Below are 12,639 nucleotides of genomic sequence, written 5' to 3'. Positions count from 1 at the left end.
GATGTGCCCTGGTCCAGGCCCTTTGTCCAAATCCCTGAGGCTTTCGGCCATTTCTGGTCAGTGGCCTTTAACCACACACACTTGAACCTGGGAGTCATGACATCACACTGCACAGTCGATGGAAGATGGACAAGAGCCGTAAGTACACTCCAGAGGGCAAGACTGAGGCAGAGAGAAGTCAGGAGACTTGTCCTGGGCCACCTGCAACAACGTGGCAAGACCTGGAGAAAGCCCTGGTCTGTCTGTCCCCAAAGCCTGGCTTCAGGACCTCCCTTCGAAGGGCTGTGTCGGAACACAGGGCTGAGGAACTGTGCCCGCCGTGCTTCTGTGACTGGACCCCTCTGAGACCTCAGAACAAGTGCGGACAACTGTTATTTTAATTAGTTATATTAATTGGTTATCATGACTGTTAGCTCTGCACCTGCAGCATATGGACGTTTCCAGCCTAGAGGCTGCATGGGAGCTGAAGCTGCCGGCCTACGCCATGGCCACAGCCGTGCCAGATCCGAGCCACGTCGACCCATACCACGGCTTGTGGCAACACCGGATCCTTAACCCACTCGAACCTGAGTCCTCATGAAGACAATGTCAAGTTCTTAACCCGCTGAGCCACAACGGGAACTCCAGACCTGCCATCCTGGGCCCTCCGAGGCTGGGGCAGGAGCCCTGGCCGGCTCAGGCCGCCCGCAGCCTGGCCCGGCTGGGTCCTCGCCGGCTCCCCCAGCCTCCTCCAAGGGGATGCCCGCTCGCCACCCGCCTCTTCCCCACACGCTCACCTGAGGGTCCGGCAGGGCACTTTCCCCTCCTTCACCAGCTGCAGGGCCTCCTCGTAGGCAGCGGCGGGCCTGGAGAGTGGGAGCGGGTAATCGCCGACCTGCAGAGACTCGAAGAGCTGGCGGGAAGGGGCGGAGGAGGAAGGGGGCGTGGGGAAGCCTGTGTCAGCAGGGAGTGGGGGGCACCAACCTCCCAGAGGGCATGTCAGTGAGAGCCCGAGCCCTCGGGCAGGAGGCCTGGGTGTGAGTCCAGCACTGGCCCTCGGCCTCCCCTCTCCAGGTGCCCTTCCCAAAGGGACCGCCTACATGACGCACACCCTCGTCCCCCCATCCCAGGCAAGGACAGCCACATGGCACACGTGGCCATGGCAGGAAACTAAAGCCAAGCAATGCGCCCTCCGTCTGGAGAAGGGAGAGGCCAGTGTGGGCTGGAGCCAGTGGGGACAGGGACCCGTGCGAGGCCGGGTTTCTCAGGCTTCCCCAGCCTCGCCGAGTGTCCCCAGGGAGCAGCGCCTGGCGGCTGCCAAATCCTGCTCCCGCTAAGCAAAGGCTTTCACTTTCCCACGACCCAGTGCTCACCACCCCAGCCCTAGAGCTCACCCCCCACCCGCGTCACCTCGGTGGCTGAGAAGAAGGAATCCTCGGAAGTCAGGCTGTCCTCGTCGTCAGGCCGCAGGCGCAGCGAGCCCTCGGTCAGGGGCAGCATCAGGGTCCGCTCTGGGCAGTGCAGGAGGGACGGGCTGACCCAAGGTCCCTGGATCCCTGGGCTCCCAACACCCGACTCCGGGAAGGGCACGCCGACAGTCCCAAAGGTCCCATTTTCTGAGCGCACATCAGGGGACCGGCCACACTGAGGGACCCCAAGCACAGACTGTGCTGTGCTCTGGGGGCCTGGGCAAGTCAGTCCTCTCCGACACGCTGAAACGTAGCCTCTGACAGCCAAGGGCCACTCACTCTGCACTGCTGCCCCCACCTGCCCAAGGGCGAGGGCATCTGGCCCTTGAAGGGGGCTTTGGAAAGGACTGTCACACAAATGAGCAGAAGCCACAACCCTGAAGGCCCCTCCGGCCTTCTCTGCCCTGTGGGGAGGCCAGAGGAAGCAAGACTGCTCTGTCGGGGACAGGACGTGTCGCCGCAGGTGGAGCCTGGGCGCGGACAGCACTGGGGGAAGGGCGCAGGGGTCATGGTCACAGCACAGGGCCTGGCACGCAGCAGCACTAGCTGGATAACTCTGTTCCCTCTCAGTGCTGTCACATCCCTTGACCTCCACGGGGGTGGGGGGGTGGACCACAGCAATGGTGTCCCCGGCTGTTTGGCCTGCTTTGGGCTCATCTCCACGAGCCACCCCTCCGCCCAGTGCCCGCAGGAGAGGGCCCGAGCCGAAGGCCCCGGGAAGCCATCAGGGGAGGTGCTGAGGCGCCAGCCCCAGGGCTGGCCCCCAAGGGCATGGGACCAGGAACACCGGCCAGGGACTCATGGGCCCGCGGTTTCCTCATCTGTGCGAAGGATCGGAAAAGGTCCTGGGCCCTGGGGATTCTGGTTCGCCTGATGCGCTGCGGGAGTCCCAGGCTGGTTCTAGCGCCACCCAACGCACCTCCACAGAACCGCCCACCGCAGCCCTGCCCTGGGCCACACTCACCAAGGTCCAGCAGCATGCTGTCGGACGGGAAGGTGGACCCAAACTCCTCCTGCAGGTGGTAAGCTCGGCGCAACAGGGTCTCCAGCTTCTCTGCAAACTCCCTTCGCTGTGACTCTGGCTGTGGGTAAAACAATGTCGGGCAAGCCGGGCTCTCCAGGCTCCCCCCCCCCCAACAGCCCCCTCGTTCACCGTGATGAGGCCCTGGCTCCCGGGGAAAGAGAAGAGGCCTCTGAGGCCCAGCAGTGAGAGCCGGAGCCACCCGGCCCCGAGCAGCTGGTGAGGGTTTGAAACACAGCTGGTCCCAACTGGCATGGGCCGCAAGTGTAAATACAAACCAATTTCAAACACTTAGTACCAAAATCAAACCCCCAAATATTCTGGAATTCCCTGGTGGCACAGCAGGTTAAGGATCCCGAGTCGTCACTGCTATAGCCAGGATTCAATCCCTGGTCCAGGAATTTCCACATGCTGTGGGTACAGTTAAAAAAAAAAAAAAAAAAATCTGGGAGTTCCCATTGTGTCTCAGTGGGTTAAGAACCTGACATCGTGTCTGTGATGATGTGGGTTTGATCCCTGGCCTTGCTCAGTGAGTTAAGATCTGGCACAGGCCTGCAGCTGCAGCTCGGATTTGATCCCTCACCCAGGAACTTCCACATGCTGCAGGTGCGGCCATGAAAAAGAAAGAAAAAAAAGACAGACTCTGAATGTGGATTACCTCAGCGATTTTTCATCTTGATTACATGTTGAAATGATAATATTTTGCATACACTATAGAAAATATATTAAAGTCATTTCACCCAACTCTTTTTGCTTTCTGACATAGTCTCCAGAAAATTTTATTATTTTTTTATGGCTGCACCTGTAGCATATGGAAATGTCCAGGCCAGGGACTGAACCCAAGCCTCCGCAGTGACCTGAGCTGCTGCAGATGGAGGTTCCCAGGCTAGGGGTAATCGGAGCCGCAGCCACTGGCCTACGCCAGAGCCACAGCAACGCGGGATCCAAGCTGCATCTGCAACCTACACCACAGCTCACAGCAACGCCGGATCCTTAAACCACTGAGCAAGGCCAGGGATCGAACCCGCAACCTCATGGTTCCTAGTCGGATTCGTTAACCATTGAGCCACGACAGGAACTCCTGCAGTTGGATTCTTAACCCACTGTACCACAGCAGGAACTCCTCCGAAAATTTTAAACGAGATCCGTGGCTACCTACTGAAGAACACCGCTCTAGAACCAAGCAGACCTGCTTCAGACCCCAGCGCCACCAGTTCCAAGCTGCATGACCTTGAGTAAATTAACTCCCCCCATTCTGAGCTTCCGTTTCCTGATCTGTCAACTGAGGTAAGAGAACCTATCTCCTAAGATTTTAGGGAAAATACGAATAAGGCATATGAAGTGATGGCTATTATAATAGTTCTCCAGCAGAGCCAGCTCCGATTCGACCCCTAGCCTGGAAACGTCCATATGCCGAGGGAGCGGCCCAAGAAATGGCAAAAAGACAAAAATAAATAAATAAAATAACAATAAGAGGGCAGTCAGGAGCCCAGGAAGAGCTGGGATTGAGACCCACTGCTGCTATTAACTACATGCGCTTGGGAAGGCGCCACACCTGTGGCACCACAGCCCGTGGGCTCAGGGACCTCCTCGCTGCCCTTGGCCTCCACACGGGGGCGTGGGAGAAAGGGGGCACTGCTCTTTGACCCCTGCCCTTCTGGGCTCAGGGGCCAGGCCTGACTCTGCTTTTCCAGGGAGGCTGCCAGATCCTGCAAGTGTGTGTGATCAGACCCTGGGGAGGAGACAAGAGCCAACCACAGCCTCAGGCCACTCGGGAGGCAGAGCCGGAAGCACCCGGAGGGGAGCGTGACCATGGCAACGATGCCTTTCATGGAACGCTAGCCTCGAACAGGCACCTCTTGGCTTCCTCGAAGGCAGGGTTTACTATGACTTTGTCCATAGAGAAAATTCAAGGAGGTCAAGTGGCCCAGGCCCCCCAGCTAGAGCCCAGCAGGACCCAGGCGCCCCCAGATCTGCTGGCCGCCTTGCTCAGTTCTCCAGCAGAGCCAGTCTCTGCTCTGTGCGGCTGGCAGAGCCTTGTAGCTTTGGCGGATCTGCCGGCTCTTTCTCTGAGAAGTCACTGCGCGTTAGGGAATGGTTTTTAGATAGGACACACATGACAAAGGCAAAAATAGAGACACTGAACTTAATATTAAAAACTTTGGGGGAGGCACAGCCTTAAGACATTAGCCTGCTGTGACCCCCTTTGTCTGGCAAAGCAATAAAGCTTTTTCTCCTTCACTCCCCCCACAAAAAAATTAAAAACCTTTATGCTTCAAAGGACACTGTCAAGAGTGAAAAGATTAACTCAAAAACATTGCGGCTCAGCGGGTTAAGAACCTGACATAGCATCCATGAGAATGCAGGTTTGATTCTTGGCCTCGCTTAGTGGGTGAAGGATCTGGTGTTGCCTTAAGCTGTGGTGTAGGTTGCAGATAAGGCTTGGATCCCGCGTTGCTGTGGCTGTGGCGCAGGCCTGCAGCTGCAGCGCTGATTCAAGCCTAAGCCTGGGAACTTCCAATATGCTGCAGGTTCGGCTGTAAAAAGGAAAAAAAAAAAGATAACCCACAGAATGGAAGAAATATCAACAAATCATATATCAGATAAGGGGCTTCTATCTACAATGCATAAGAGAACACTTACAACACAATAATAAAAGGACAAATAACCCAATTAAAAATGAAGCAGGCACTCCCTTTGTGGCTCAGCAGTAACAAACCCAACTAGTATCCATGAGGACGTGGGCTGGATCCCTGGCCTCCCTCAGTGGGTTAAGGATCCAGCATGGCCATGAGCTGTGGTGTAGGTCACAGACACGTTTCGGATCCTGAGTTGCTGTGGCTATGGCGTAGGCTGGTGGCTACAGCTCTGATTTGACCCCTAGCCCAGGAACTTCTATACGTTGTTGGTACAGCCCTAAAAAGACAAAAATAGGTATTTTTTTTTTTAAAAAAAGCAAAGGATCTAGAGTTCCTGTCATGGTGCAGTAGAAATGAATCCAACTAGGAACCACGAGGTTGCAGGGGTTTTTTTGTTTTGTTTTGTTTTTTGTCTTTTTGTCTTTTTGCCATTTCTTGGGCCGCTTCCGCGGCATATGGAGGTTCCCAGGCTAGGGGTCCAATCGGAGCTGTAGCTGCTGGCCTACGCCAAAGCCGCAGCAACGCGGGATCCGAGCCACGTCTGTGACCTACGCCACAGCTCATGGCAACGCCGGATCGTTAACCCACTGAGCAAGGGCAGGGACCGAACCCACAGAGGTTGCAGGTTTGATCCCTGGCCTTGCTCAGGGAGTTAAGGATCCGGCGTTGCGGTGTAAGTCGAAGACGCAGCTTGGATTCCACGTTTCTGTGGCTGTGGCATAGGCCAGCAGCTGTAGCTCCGATTGGACCCCTAGCCTGGGAACCTCCATATGCTGCGAGTGTGGTCCTAAAAAGCAAAAAAAAAAAAAAAGAAAGAAAAGAAAGAAAGAAAGAAAAAGAAAAACAATAAAAAGAAATTAAAAAAACAAACAAACAAACTACAGTACCGCTAAATGCCTGGAAAGAGACCAAGCAGTTATTTCTGGATGGAGGACAACAGGCACTGCTAACACTGAGGATGAAGATCATTCTTTGAGCACCTGCTGTGGGCCAGGATCCTGTGACTGGTGCTCGTGTCTGGCTGGGGGCACCCGCGCTCGAGGAGGCGGAGGGCCTTTGCCCATGTCACACAACCCTGAGCGGTCTGCTCAGGGCCTGGGCTCCTCTTTTTCTGTTCCCATAGTTTTCACTACTCTACTAAGGAATATCTCATTGCTTTCCGAATGAGACATAGGGAAAGGCCTACGGTTTTGCTTTTCTGTTTCTGGCATGCGGAGTTCTCGGGCCAGGGATCAAATCTGAGCCGGAGCTTCGACCTATGCCACTGCTGCAGTGTCACCAGATCCTTAACCCACGGCCTGTGCCAAGCAAGGGACTGAACTGGCGCCTCTACAGAGACAAGCCAGATCCTTCACCCACTGCGCCACAGAGGGAGCTCTGGGAAGGGCTTTAGTCTTAAGACGGAGCAGTAGCGCGATAAGTACACCTTTGGCAATCAAGTTGCCTCCCTTCCTCCTCCTGCCCTAACACTGCAGGTGCCTACTATCTGCCCATGAGCAGAGGGGACCTGGGGCAGCTTCGCCTGCTGGCACTGAAGCCGTGAGTCACCCCAAACACGTCCCAGCCTCCGCCTCCCACAAGCACAGCAGTCACGCCTGTGTGACAAGCCTCAGAGCTGGGGTGGCAAGTACACCTCCAACTTTTTACAGGCTCACCAGCCTGTGCTGCAAACTGTTCCCCAGGCTCCCCTGCCAACTGGCTGCCACCCAATGGAGGCAAAGGTAGAGGAAAGAAGGAGAAAGCAGGGGGCAGATCCAGCATTGACCTGAGCGGTGGTGGGCTCAAAAACGCCCCTCCTCTTCCTACCTCACACCACACCCCTGCCCCCCACTCCCTGCCAGTCAGCCCCTTCCCTGGTGTGAGCTCCCCACCAGCTGCACCAGACCAGGGACTGAATCTGGGCCACGGCAGTGAAAGTGAAGAATCCTAACCACTAGGCCGCCAGGGAACTCCCAAACGCTTTTTCAAACACCTGAAGTTGTTTCCATTTCCTGGCTAGACTCCTCCCCAGCTGCCCAAAGAGGTGGCCTCCACTTTGACCTCACTCCAGCAGGGGACAAACACTCCTATTATGTTTTGGTTTCAATGCAGAAAAGCATAAAAACCACATCAGAAACAGCCCCCCAACACTAACACCTCTACAAAGCCTGTCCATAAGCGTGTGCTCCCAATTAGAAAAGTCAAAGTAAAGAAAGGCATAGGAGTTCCTCTGTGGCTCAGCAGGTTAAGGATCTGGCATTGTCAGGGCACTGCCGTGGAGCGGCTTCAACCCCTGGCCCGGGAACTTCCCCAAGCCATGGGCACGGCAGAAAGGAAGAAAGAAAGAGAAAGATGGACGGACAGACAGACACAGAAAAGTACAAGAAAAGCCTCTCCCCACCCCTCCCTGCAGACCCCTCCTCGGGGATCACTGTGAACTCTCTCCCGTGTATCTGTCCCGAGGGAAATGAAAGTGAACGGACACACACCGGGAGTTACCAACAGGTGTATGTGGGCAGGGACAGATGTCGCTGACATCTTTTTCTTTTTTAATTTTATTTATCCTATTTTATTTTTGTCTTTTTAGGGCCCCACCTGCGGCACACGGAGGTGCCCAGGCTAGGGGTCGAATCGGAGCTGTAGCTGCCGGCCTACACCAGAGCCACGTCTGCGACCTACACCCCAGCTCACGGTATCGCCAGATCCTTAACCCATTGAGCGAGGCCAGGGATCGAACCAGGTCTGCATGGATAGTAGTCAGATTCACTTCCATTGAGCCACGACAGGAACTCCCGGATGCCTTTTTTTAAATGTGCACACAGGTCACGAGTCGCTACGTTACACTCCTATAACTCACACGATAGTGCACATCAGCCACGTCTCAGCGGGAAACAACACGCACACACGAGTCCACACATTCCGCACCTTGCTGTTTTCACTTGGTGACACGCAGCGGAGAAAGCAGCCTATCCGCTCACACGGCTTTCCTCCAGCCTTTTAATAAAGGCTGCCGGCTATGCCAGACCCCAGTTTTTCACGTTTTTTTCTCTATTACAAAACGACGTAATCGGACGTGTGTTTGATGCGCGGTTCCCTTTTCTTTTTCGGCCGCCTGGAGGCACGTGGCGTCCTCGGGCTAGGGACCGGATCTGAGCCACAGCTGTAACCGCTACTGGGGCACCACCAGCTCCTTAACCCACGGCACGGGGGCCTCCACCGAGACAAGCCAGATCATTCACTCACTGGGCCGCAGCGGGAACGCCTACGTGTAATTTAGAAACGTGCTGTTTTGTCTCCATGTTGGATGGCGCTTTCCACAAAAGTTTCGATTTTAGCCTTTTTAGTTCTCTTTTCTGATACGGGGACAAAATACTCACTTTTAGAAAATGCGGACCGTGCCAAAAAAAGTACAAAGACCAGACAAACTGCATGCTGTGTGACCCACTCAGCTATGAACGCAGGCTCCTTCCCTCCAGCCCTTCAAGGATGCATGTTGTCCTTACAGGGCCAGGACCAGGTTGCATCAGCATCGTGATTTATTGAGTAATTACCAAATGCATGTGCTCATGCGCATTACGTGAACTTTTTTTTTTTTTTTTGTCTTTTTGCTATTTCTTGGGCCGCTCCCGCGGCATATGGAGGTTCCCAGGCTAGGGGTCGAATCGGAGCTGTAGCCACCGGCCTACGCCAGAGCCACAGCAAGGCGGGATCCGAGCCGCGTCTGCAACCTACACCACAGCTCACGGCAACGCCGGATCGTTAACCCACTGAGCAAGGGCAGGGATCGAACCTGCAACCTCATGGTTCCCAGTCAGATTCGTTAACCACTGCGCCACGACGGGAACTCCACGTGAACTTTTTCACTCGGATCACCGTCCCGGTCACGGCGGAAGCTCCCATGCAAGAGGACGTGCCGGCTGGCAGAGACGGGGCTGCTGGACGCCTCCCAGGTTTGGTGGCCCCTCTGCCACAGCACCGGCCCCCACCACGGCCGGGGGTGGGAGAGACCCAGGGGAGAACCTCCTACCTCAGACAGGGCCTCCGAAGCAGTCTCGGGGTTCCGGAGGCCATCCCCCCGGGTCGGGGTGCTGTCACTATCCCCCCGCTGCCCCACGCTCAGCGCCTGCTCCCATTTCTGCAGAGCCTCCTCGAACAGCTCCATGCCTGAGTGCGCACGGGGAGAGAAGGTGACGTCAGGCCCCGCAGAGGGACAGCAGCCGGGCCCCAGACCACGCCACTCAAGATGCGGGCTCAGAAGATCGAGGAAGCAGGAGGGCCCTGAAGGATGGGACAAGGGCCCCATCCCCTTTCCAGGGCTGGGCCCTTTGCAGGGCTTTTCAGACCGGGTGTGTTTCTGGAGACCCTCCTCTGCCCAGAAATGGCTGGAAACCGTTGAACAGGGGGCCTGGAAGCAGCACCTGGAGATCCCGGCCTGGGCTCCTGGACAAGGCCACCCCCTCCCACGCTGGCTGGGGGGAGCCTGTACCTTGCATGTAGAGGCTCTCAGCATTGCCATCGCCGCTGGGCACAGACTCCTCCATCCCTCTGGCGTCCCATGGTCCGGAGCACCCAGCCGTGGGGCTGGATGAGTTCACAGCCACCATCTGGGTGCCAAGTAGCACAAGGACCAGAGAATGAGGGGTGAGGCCTTCCCCTGCTGCCTGGCCAGAGGCCACCCGCCCTCTCCCGTGCCATCCCTGCAACCAGCCCCTGGCCACGCTCTTGGCACAGCCTGGTGCCCCTGCCGCCCAGCCCAGGAACCGCCTAAGAAACCCGCCCTGAGCCCCGCTCCTGGGCAAGGCAATCCACTGCCTGCCCCAGGGCTCCACGAACTTATTGGACTGGAAGGACTCAGGAAGCACCCATTACATCAGCTGGCGGGGCCCGGCTCTCGCCCACATGAGCGGCCACTTGCCTGCCAGCCTGTGACAAAAGCCATCTCTCAGTCACGCCTGGCTCCAGGGCAGCGGCCGGCTCAGAGCCAGGGCGCGGCGCTTGCGGGGTGAATTCATAACTAGGTGAGTGAATGAGCCAGAAGCCATTCCTCAAGAGAAAATAAACTTCTCCTCGTCTCATTTATCTCTATAGCCTCAGCGCCTGGCAGTCCCTGGTGCAAAGCCGGGGCTTGCTCATTGTCTGAAGACGGACTGAAGGGACTTTCATGGAGAAGCAGCTCCTCCAAGAGGCCCTAACGTCTCTTCCGCACGTCACCCGCTGTCCCTCCCCAAGGCCCGGGGCCCGGAGACGGTCTCAGAGCCGGCACGGATGCTGGGGTGACTGCAGGAACTCCTCCCATCCCCCAGAACCTTTATCCCAGCAGAACCAACCCCCCCCCCAGCCCCCAAGCCCCCTGAGCAGGAACTCCTCCCATCCCCCTACCAGCCCCCAAGCCCCCGGAGCCCCCAGGCCAGGCCAGGCCAGGCCCCTGGTGCCCTCACCGAGGCCAGGCTGTGGGAGGAGCCCGAGTGCTTGCTGGGCTCGACGGAGGAGATGCTGCTCAGGGTGTCGTTGCTCTTGCTACTGGGACTCTGTACCCTCCGGCTGGAGCAGCCTGTGAGGAACAGGAGGGCGGGGGGGGGGGGGTCAGGCCGTTTCCCCACCCCGGACCCCTCTCCCCTGGCCTCCTCATCTGGAGTCCGTCCTGAGCTGAGTCAGGGTGTCTCCGGGGTGGGCACCGAGTAGCAGAGGGCTGAGCCCCACCTGCCGGGGTGGGGTTCTGCTGGGATAAAGCCTGAGAAGGAAGCCCAGCCACTTCCACTTCCTGACCCTGCGGTGGGGACTGATCTGGAATTCTCTTCCTTCCAAAAAAGGATTTGAGGTGACAAGTTTTTATAAAAGACACTTTTTTTTTTTTAAACGTGAGAACAGCAGAGAAGGCAGCAAACAAGGTGGAACCAGAGGTGGTGCTGGTTCAGGGCAGGTAAGTGAGAGGTTGTGATGGAAACGAGGCCAGGTTTCAGGCTGCGGGGTGGGGGGCGCGAAACCCAGCCACTGTCGGCACGTTGGGCTCTTGTTCTAGACTAGTCTACAAGCTTCTCTGCCCAACTGAAAAGACAAAGCTTCCTTTTTGCAATGAAAATTCCCAAGTAAAATTCATCGCTCCACAAGATTTCGCTTCATAAAACAGGCTTCTCCCAAGATGAGAGCCTGTGAGGACTCAGCCTTGGAAAACGATCTGTATATGGCAAACACGGGGTTGCCGGGTTACAAGATTAACGGGACCAGAAGAGGTGTTTAACTCACACCAGCAGACACAAAACAGGTCAGGGGCTGAGGGGGGCTGGGGACTGGGGGAGAGGCTGGCTACGAAGGGCCTTGGGGGGATTCGGAGTAACAGTTCTAGATGGAGTGGTGACTGTGTGACTGTGTTTGCCAAAACTCATAGAATTGTATGCACAAGGGGTGAATCTTTGCGGATGCAAAGCAACCTAACGCAAAAAAGGGAGGGGGGATGGGGAGAATGCCGCTTGGCTCAGGAACCAGGGAATGTCCCTTGCTGGACAGAGGAGCTGCGCCCCCGCACCCCCTTCTGGACCCGAGTTCCCAAAGGGTCCTCAGATAAGGAGAACCACTGCTTCCAATGACACGTGCATCCAGTGCCAACGGAAGCCCACCAAATCCTTATAATGACCTGCTTCAAAGATGAGGGCGACCCGGCTTGGAGACAGGATGTCACCAGCCCAAGAGCTCTGCTAATATGGGGTCCGACGGAGACTCGACTCCAGGTCGGGCCCGCGCCCACCACCCCACACCTACCTTTCTTCACCGACGGGACCTTCCTGGCCATGAGGACAGGGAGGGGCACCGTGCCCAGATGCTCGCCTCCCATCTCGGGGCCGACCTGCTTCTTCTTCCGCCGTCGCCTCTTCAGCTGGTGGGCAGCCAGGGCCAAGGCCACGGTCCCCAGGGCGGTGGCAAAGAGGACCTTCCGCAGGCCTGGTGTCAACCGCAGCTGGGAGAATGCTGACTGCAGGGCAAGAGGGAGGCGGCTGGTTACAGCTCCCTGGGAGAGCTGCCCTGGGAGCACCTGGCAGGGGACATATCAGGCCCTTAGGGGCTATTTCCTGACCCTGAAGGACTGAGAGGCAGCCACCTCCAGGGGGGTACCTGGCTTGCCCCTCTGAAACCTGGAATCCAGAGAGGTAAAAGAGGGCTTGGCCAAGGAGATCACAGCTGGAGCCCAGCAGGTGTCCCCGACACCATCAGGATTATACCAGCTGCAGTGACCAAGCACCTACGCCAGGTACCGCACCAAGACTTCACCCGCATTACCCGTCTGAACACCCGTCACTTTCCAGGTGAGGCATCTGAAGCTCACACAGGTTAGGACACGTGCTTAAAGTGAGACAGGCAGAAATCATACCCATATCTGCTGACCCCATGTTTTTTAGGGGGTTTTTTGGTCTTTTTTTTTTTCTTAGGGCTGCACCCGTGGCATATGGAAGTTCCCAGGCTAGGGGTTGAATCGGAGCTACAGCCGCCAGCCTACACCACAGTTATCGCAACATCAGATCTGGGCCACGTCTGCGACCTACACCACAGCTCACAGAAC

General features: G+C 56.8%; 1 protein-coding gene across 2 annotated transcripts in view; it reads right to left on the bottom strand.

Moving 5' to 3' along the window:
- Nucleotides 1–12,639, bottom strand: part of MIGA2 (mitoguardin 2) — a 29,855-nt gene that overhangs the window by 13,416 nt on the left and 3,800 nt on the right. The window contains exons 3-9 of one of the 2 annotated variants that reach the window (XM_047768633.1): nucleotides 11,844–12,114; nucleotides 10,526–10,638; nucleotides 9,574–9,691; nucleotides 9,115–9,251; nucleotides 2,413–2,530; nucleotides 1,390–1,490; nucleotides 777–892 (exon numbers count right to left, since the gene is read on the bottom strand). In XM_047768633.1, coding sequence (XP_047624589.1) covers nucleotides 777–892; nucleotides 1,390–1,490; nucleotides 2,413–2,530; nucleotides 9,115–9,251; nucleotides 9,574–9,691; nucleotides 10,526–10,638; nucleotides 11,844–12,114 — 974 coding nt within the window. The remainder of the gene's footprint in view (nucleotides 1–776; nucleotides 893–1,389; nucleotides 1,491–2,412; nucleotides 2,531–9,114; nucleotides 9,252–9,573; nucleotides 9,692–10,525; nucleotides 10,639–11,843; nucleotides 12,115–12,639) is intronic. The other variant, XM_047768634.1, reaches the window with a different exon arrangement.

This window comes from Phacochoerus africanus, chromosome 2 (genome assembly GCF_016906955.1).
Source record: "Phacochoerus africanus isolate WHEZ1 chromosome 2, ROS_Pafr_v1, whole genome shotgun sequence".
NCBI lineage: Eukaryota > Metazoa > Chordata > Mammalia > Artiodactyla > Suidae > Phacochoerus > Phacochoerus africanus.
Note: the sequence above shows the minus strand (reverse complement) of the source record. Positions and strands in the feature narration are given on the sequence as shown.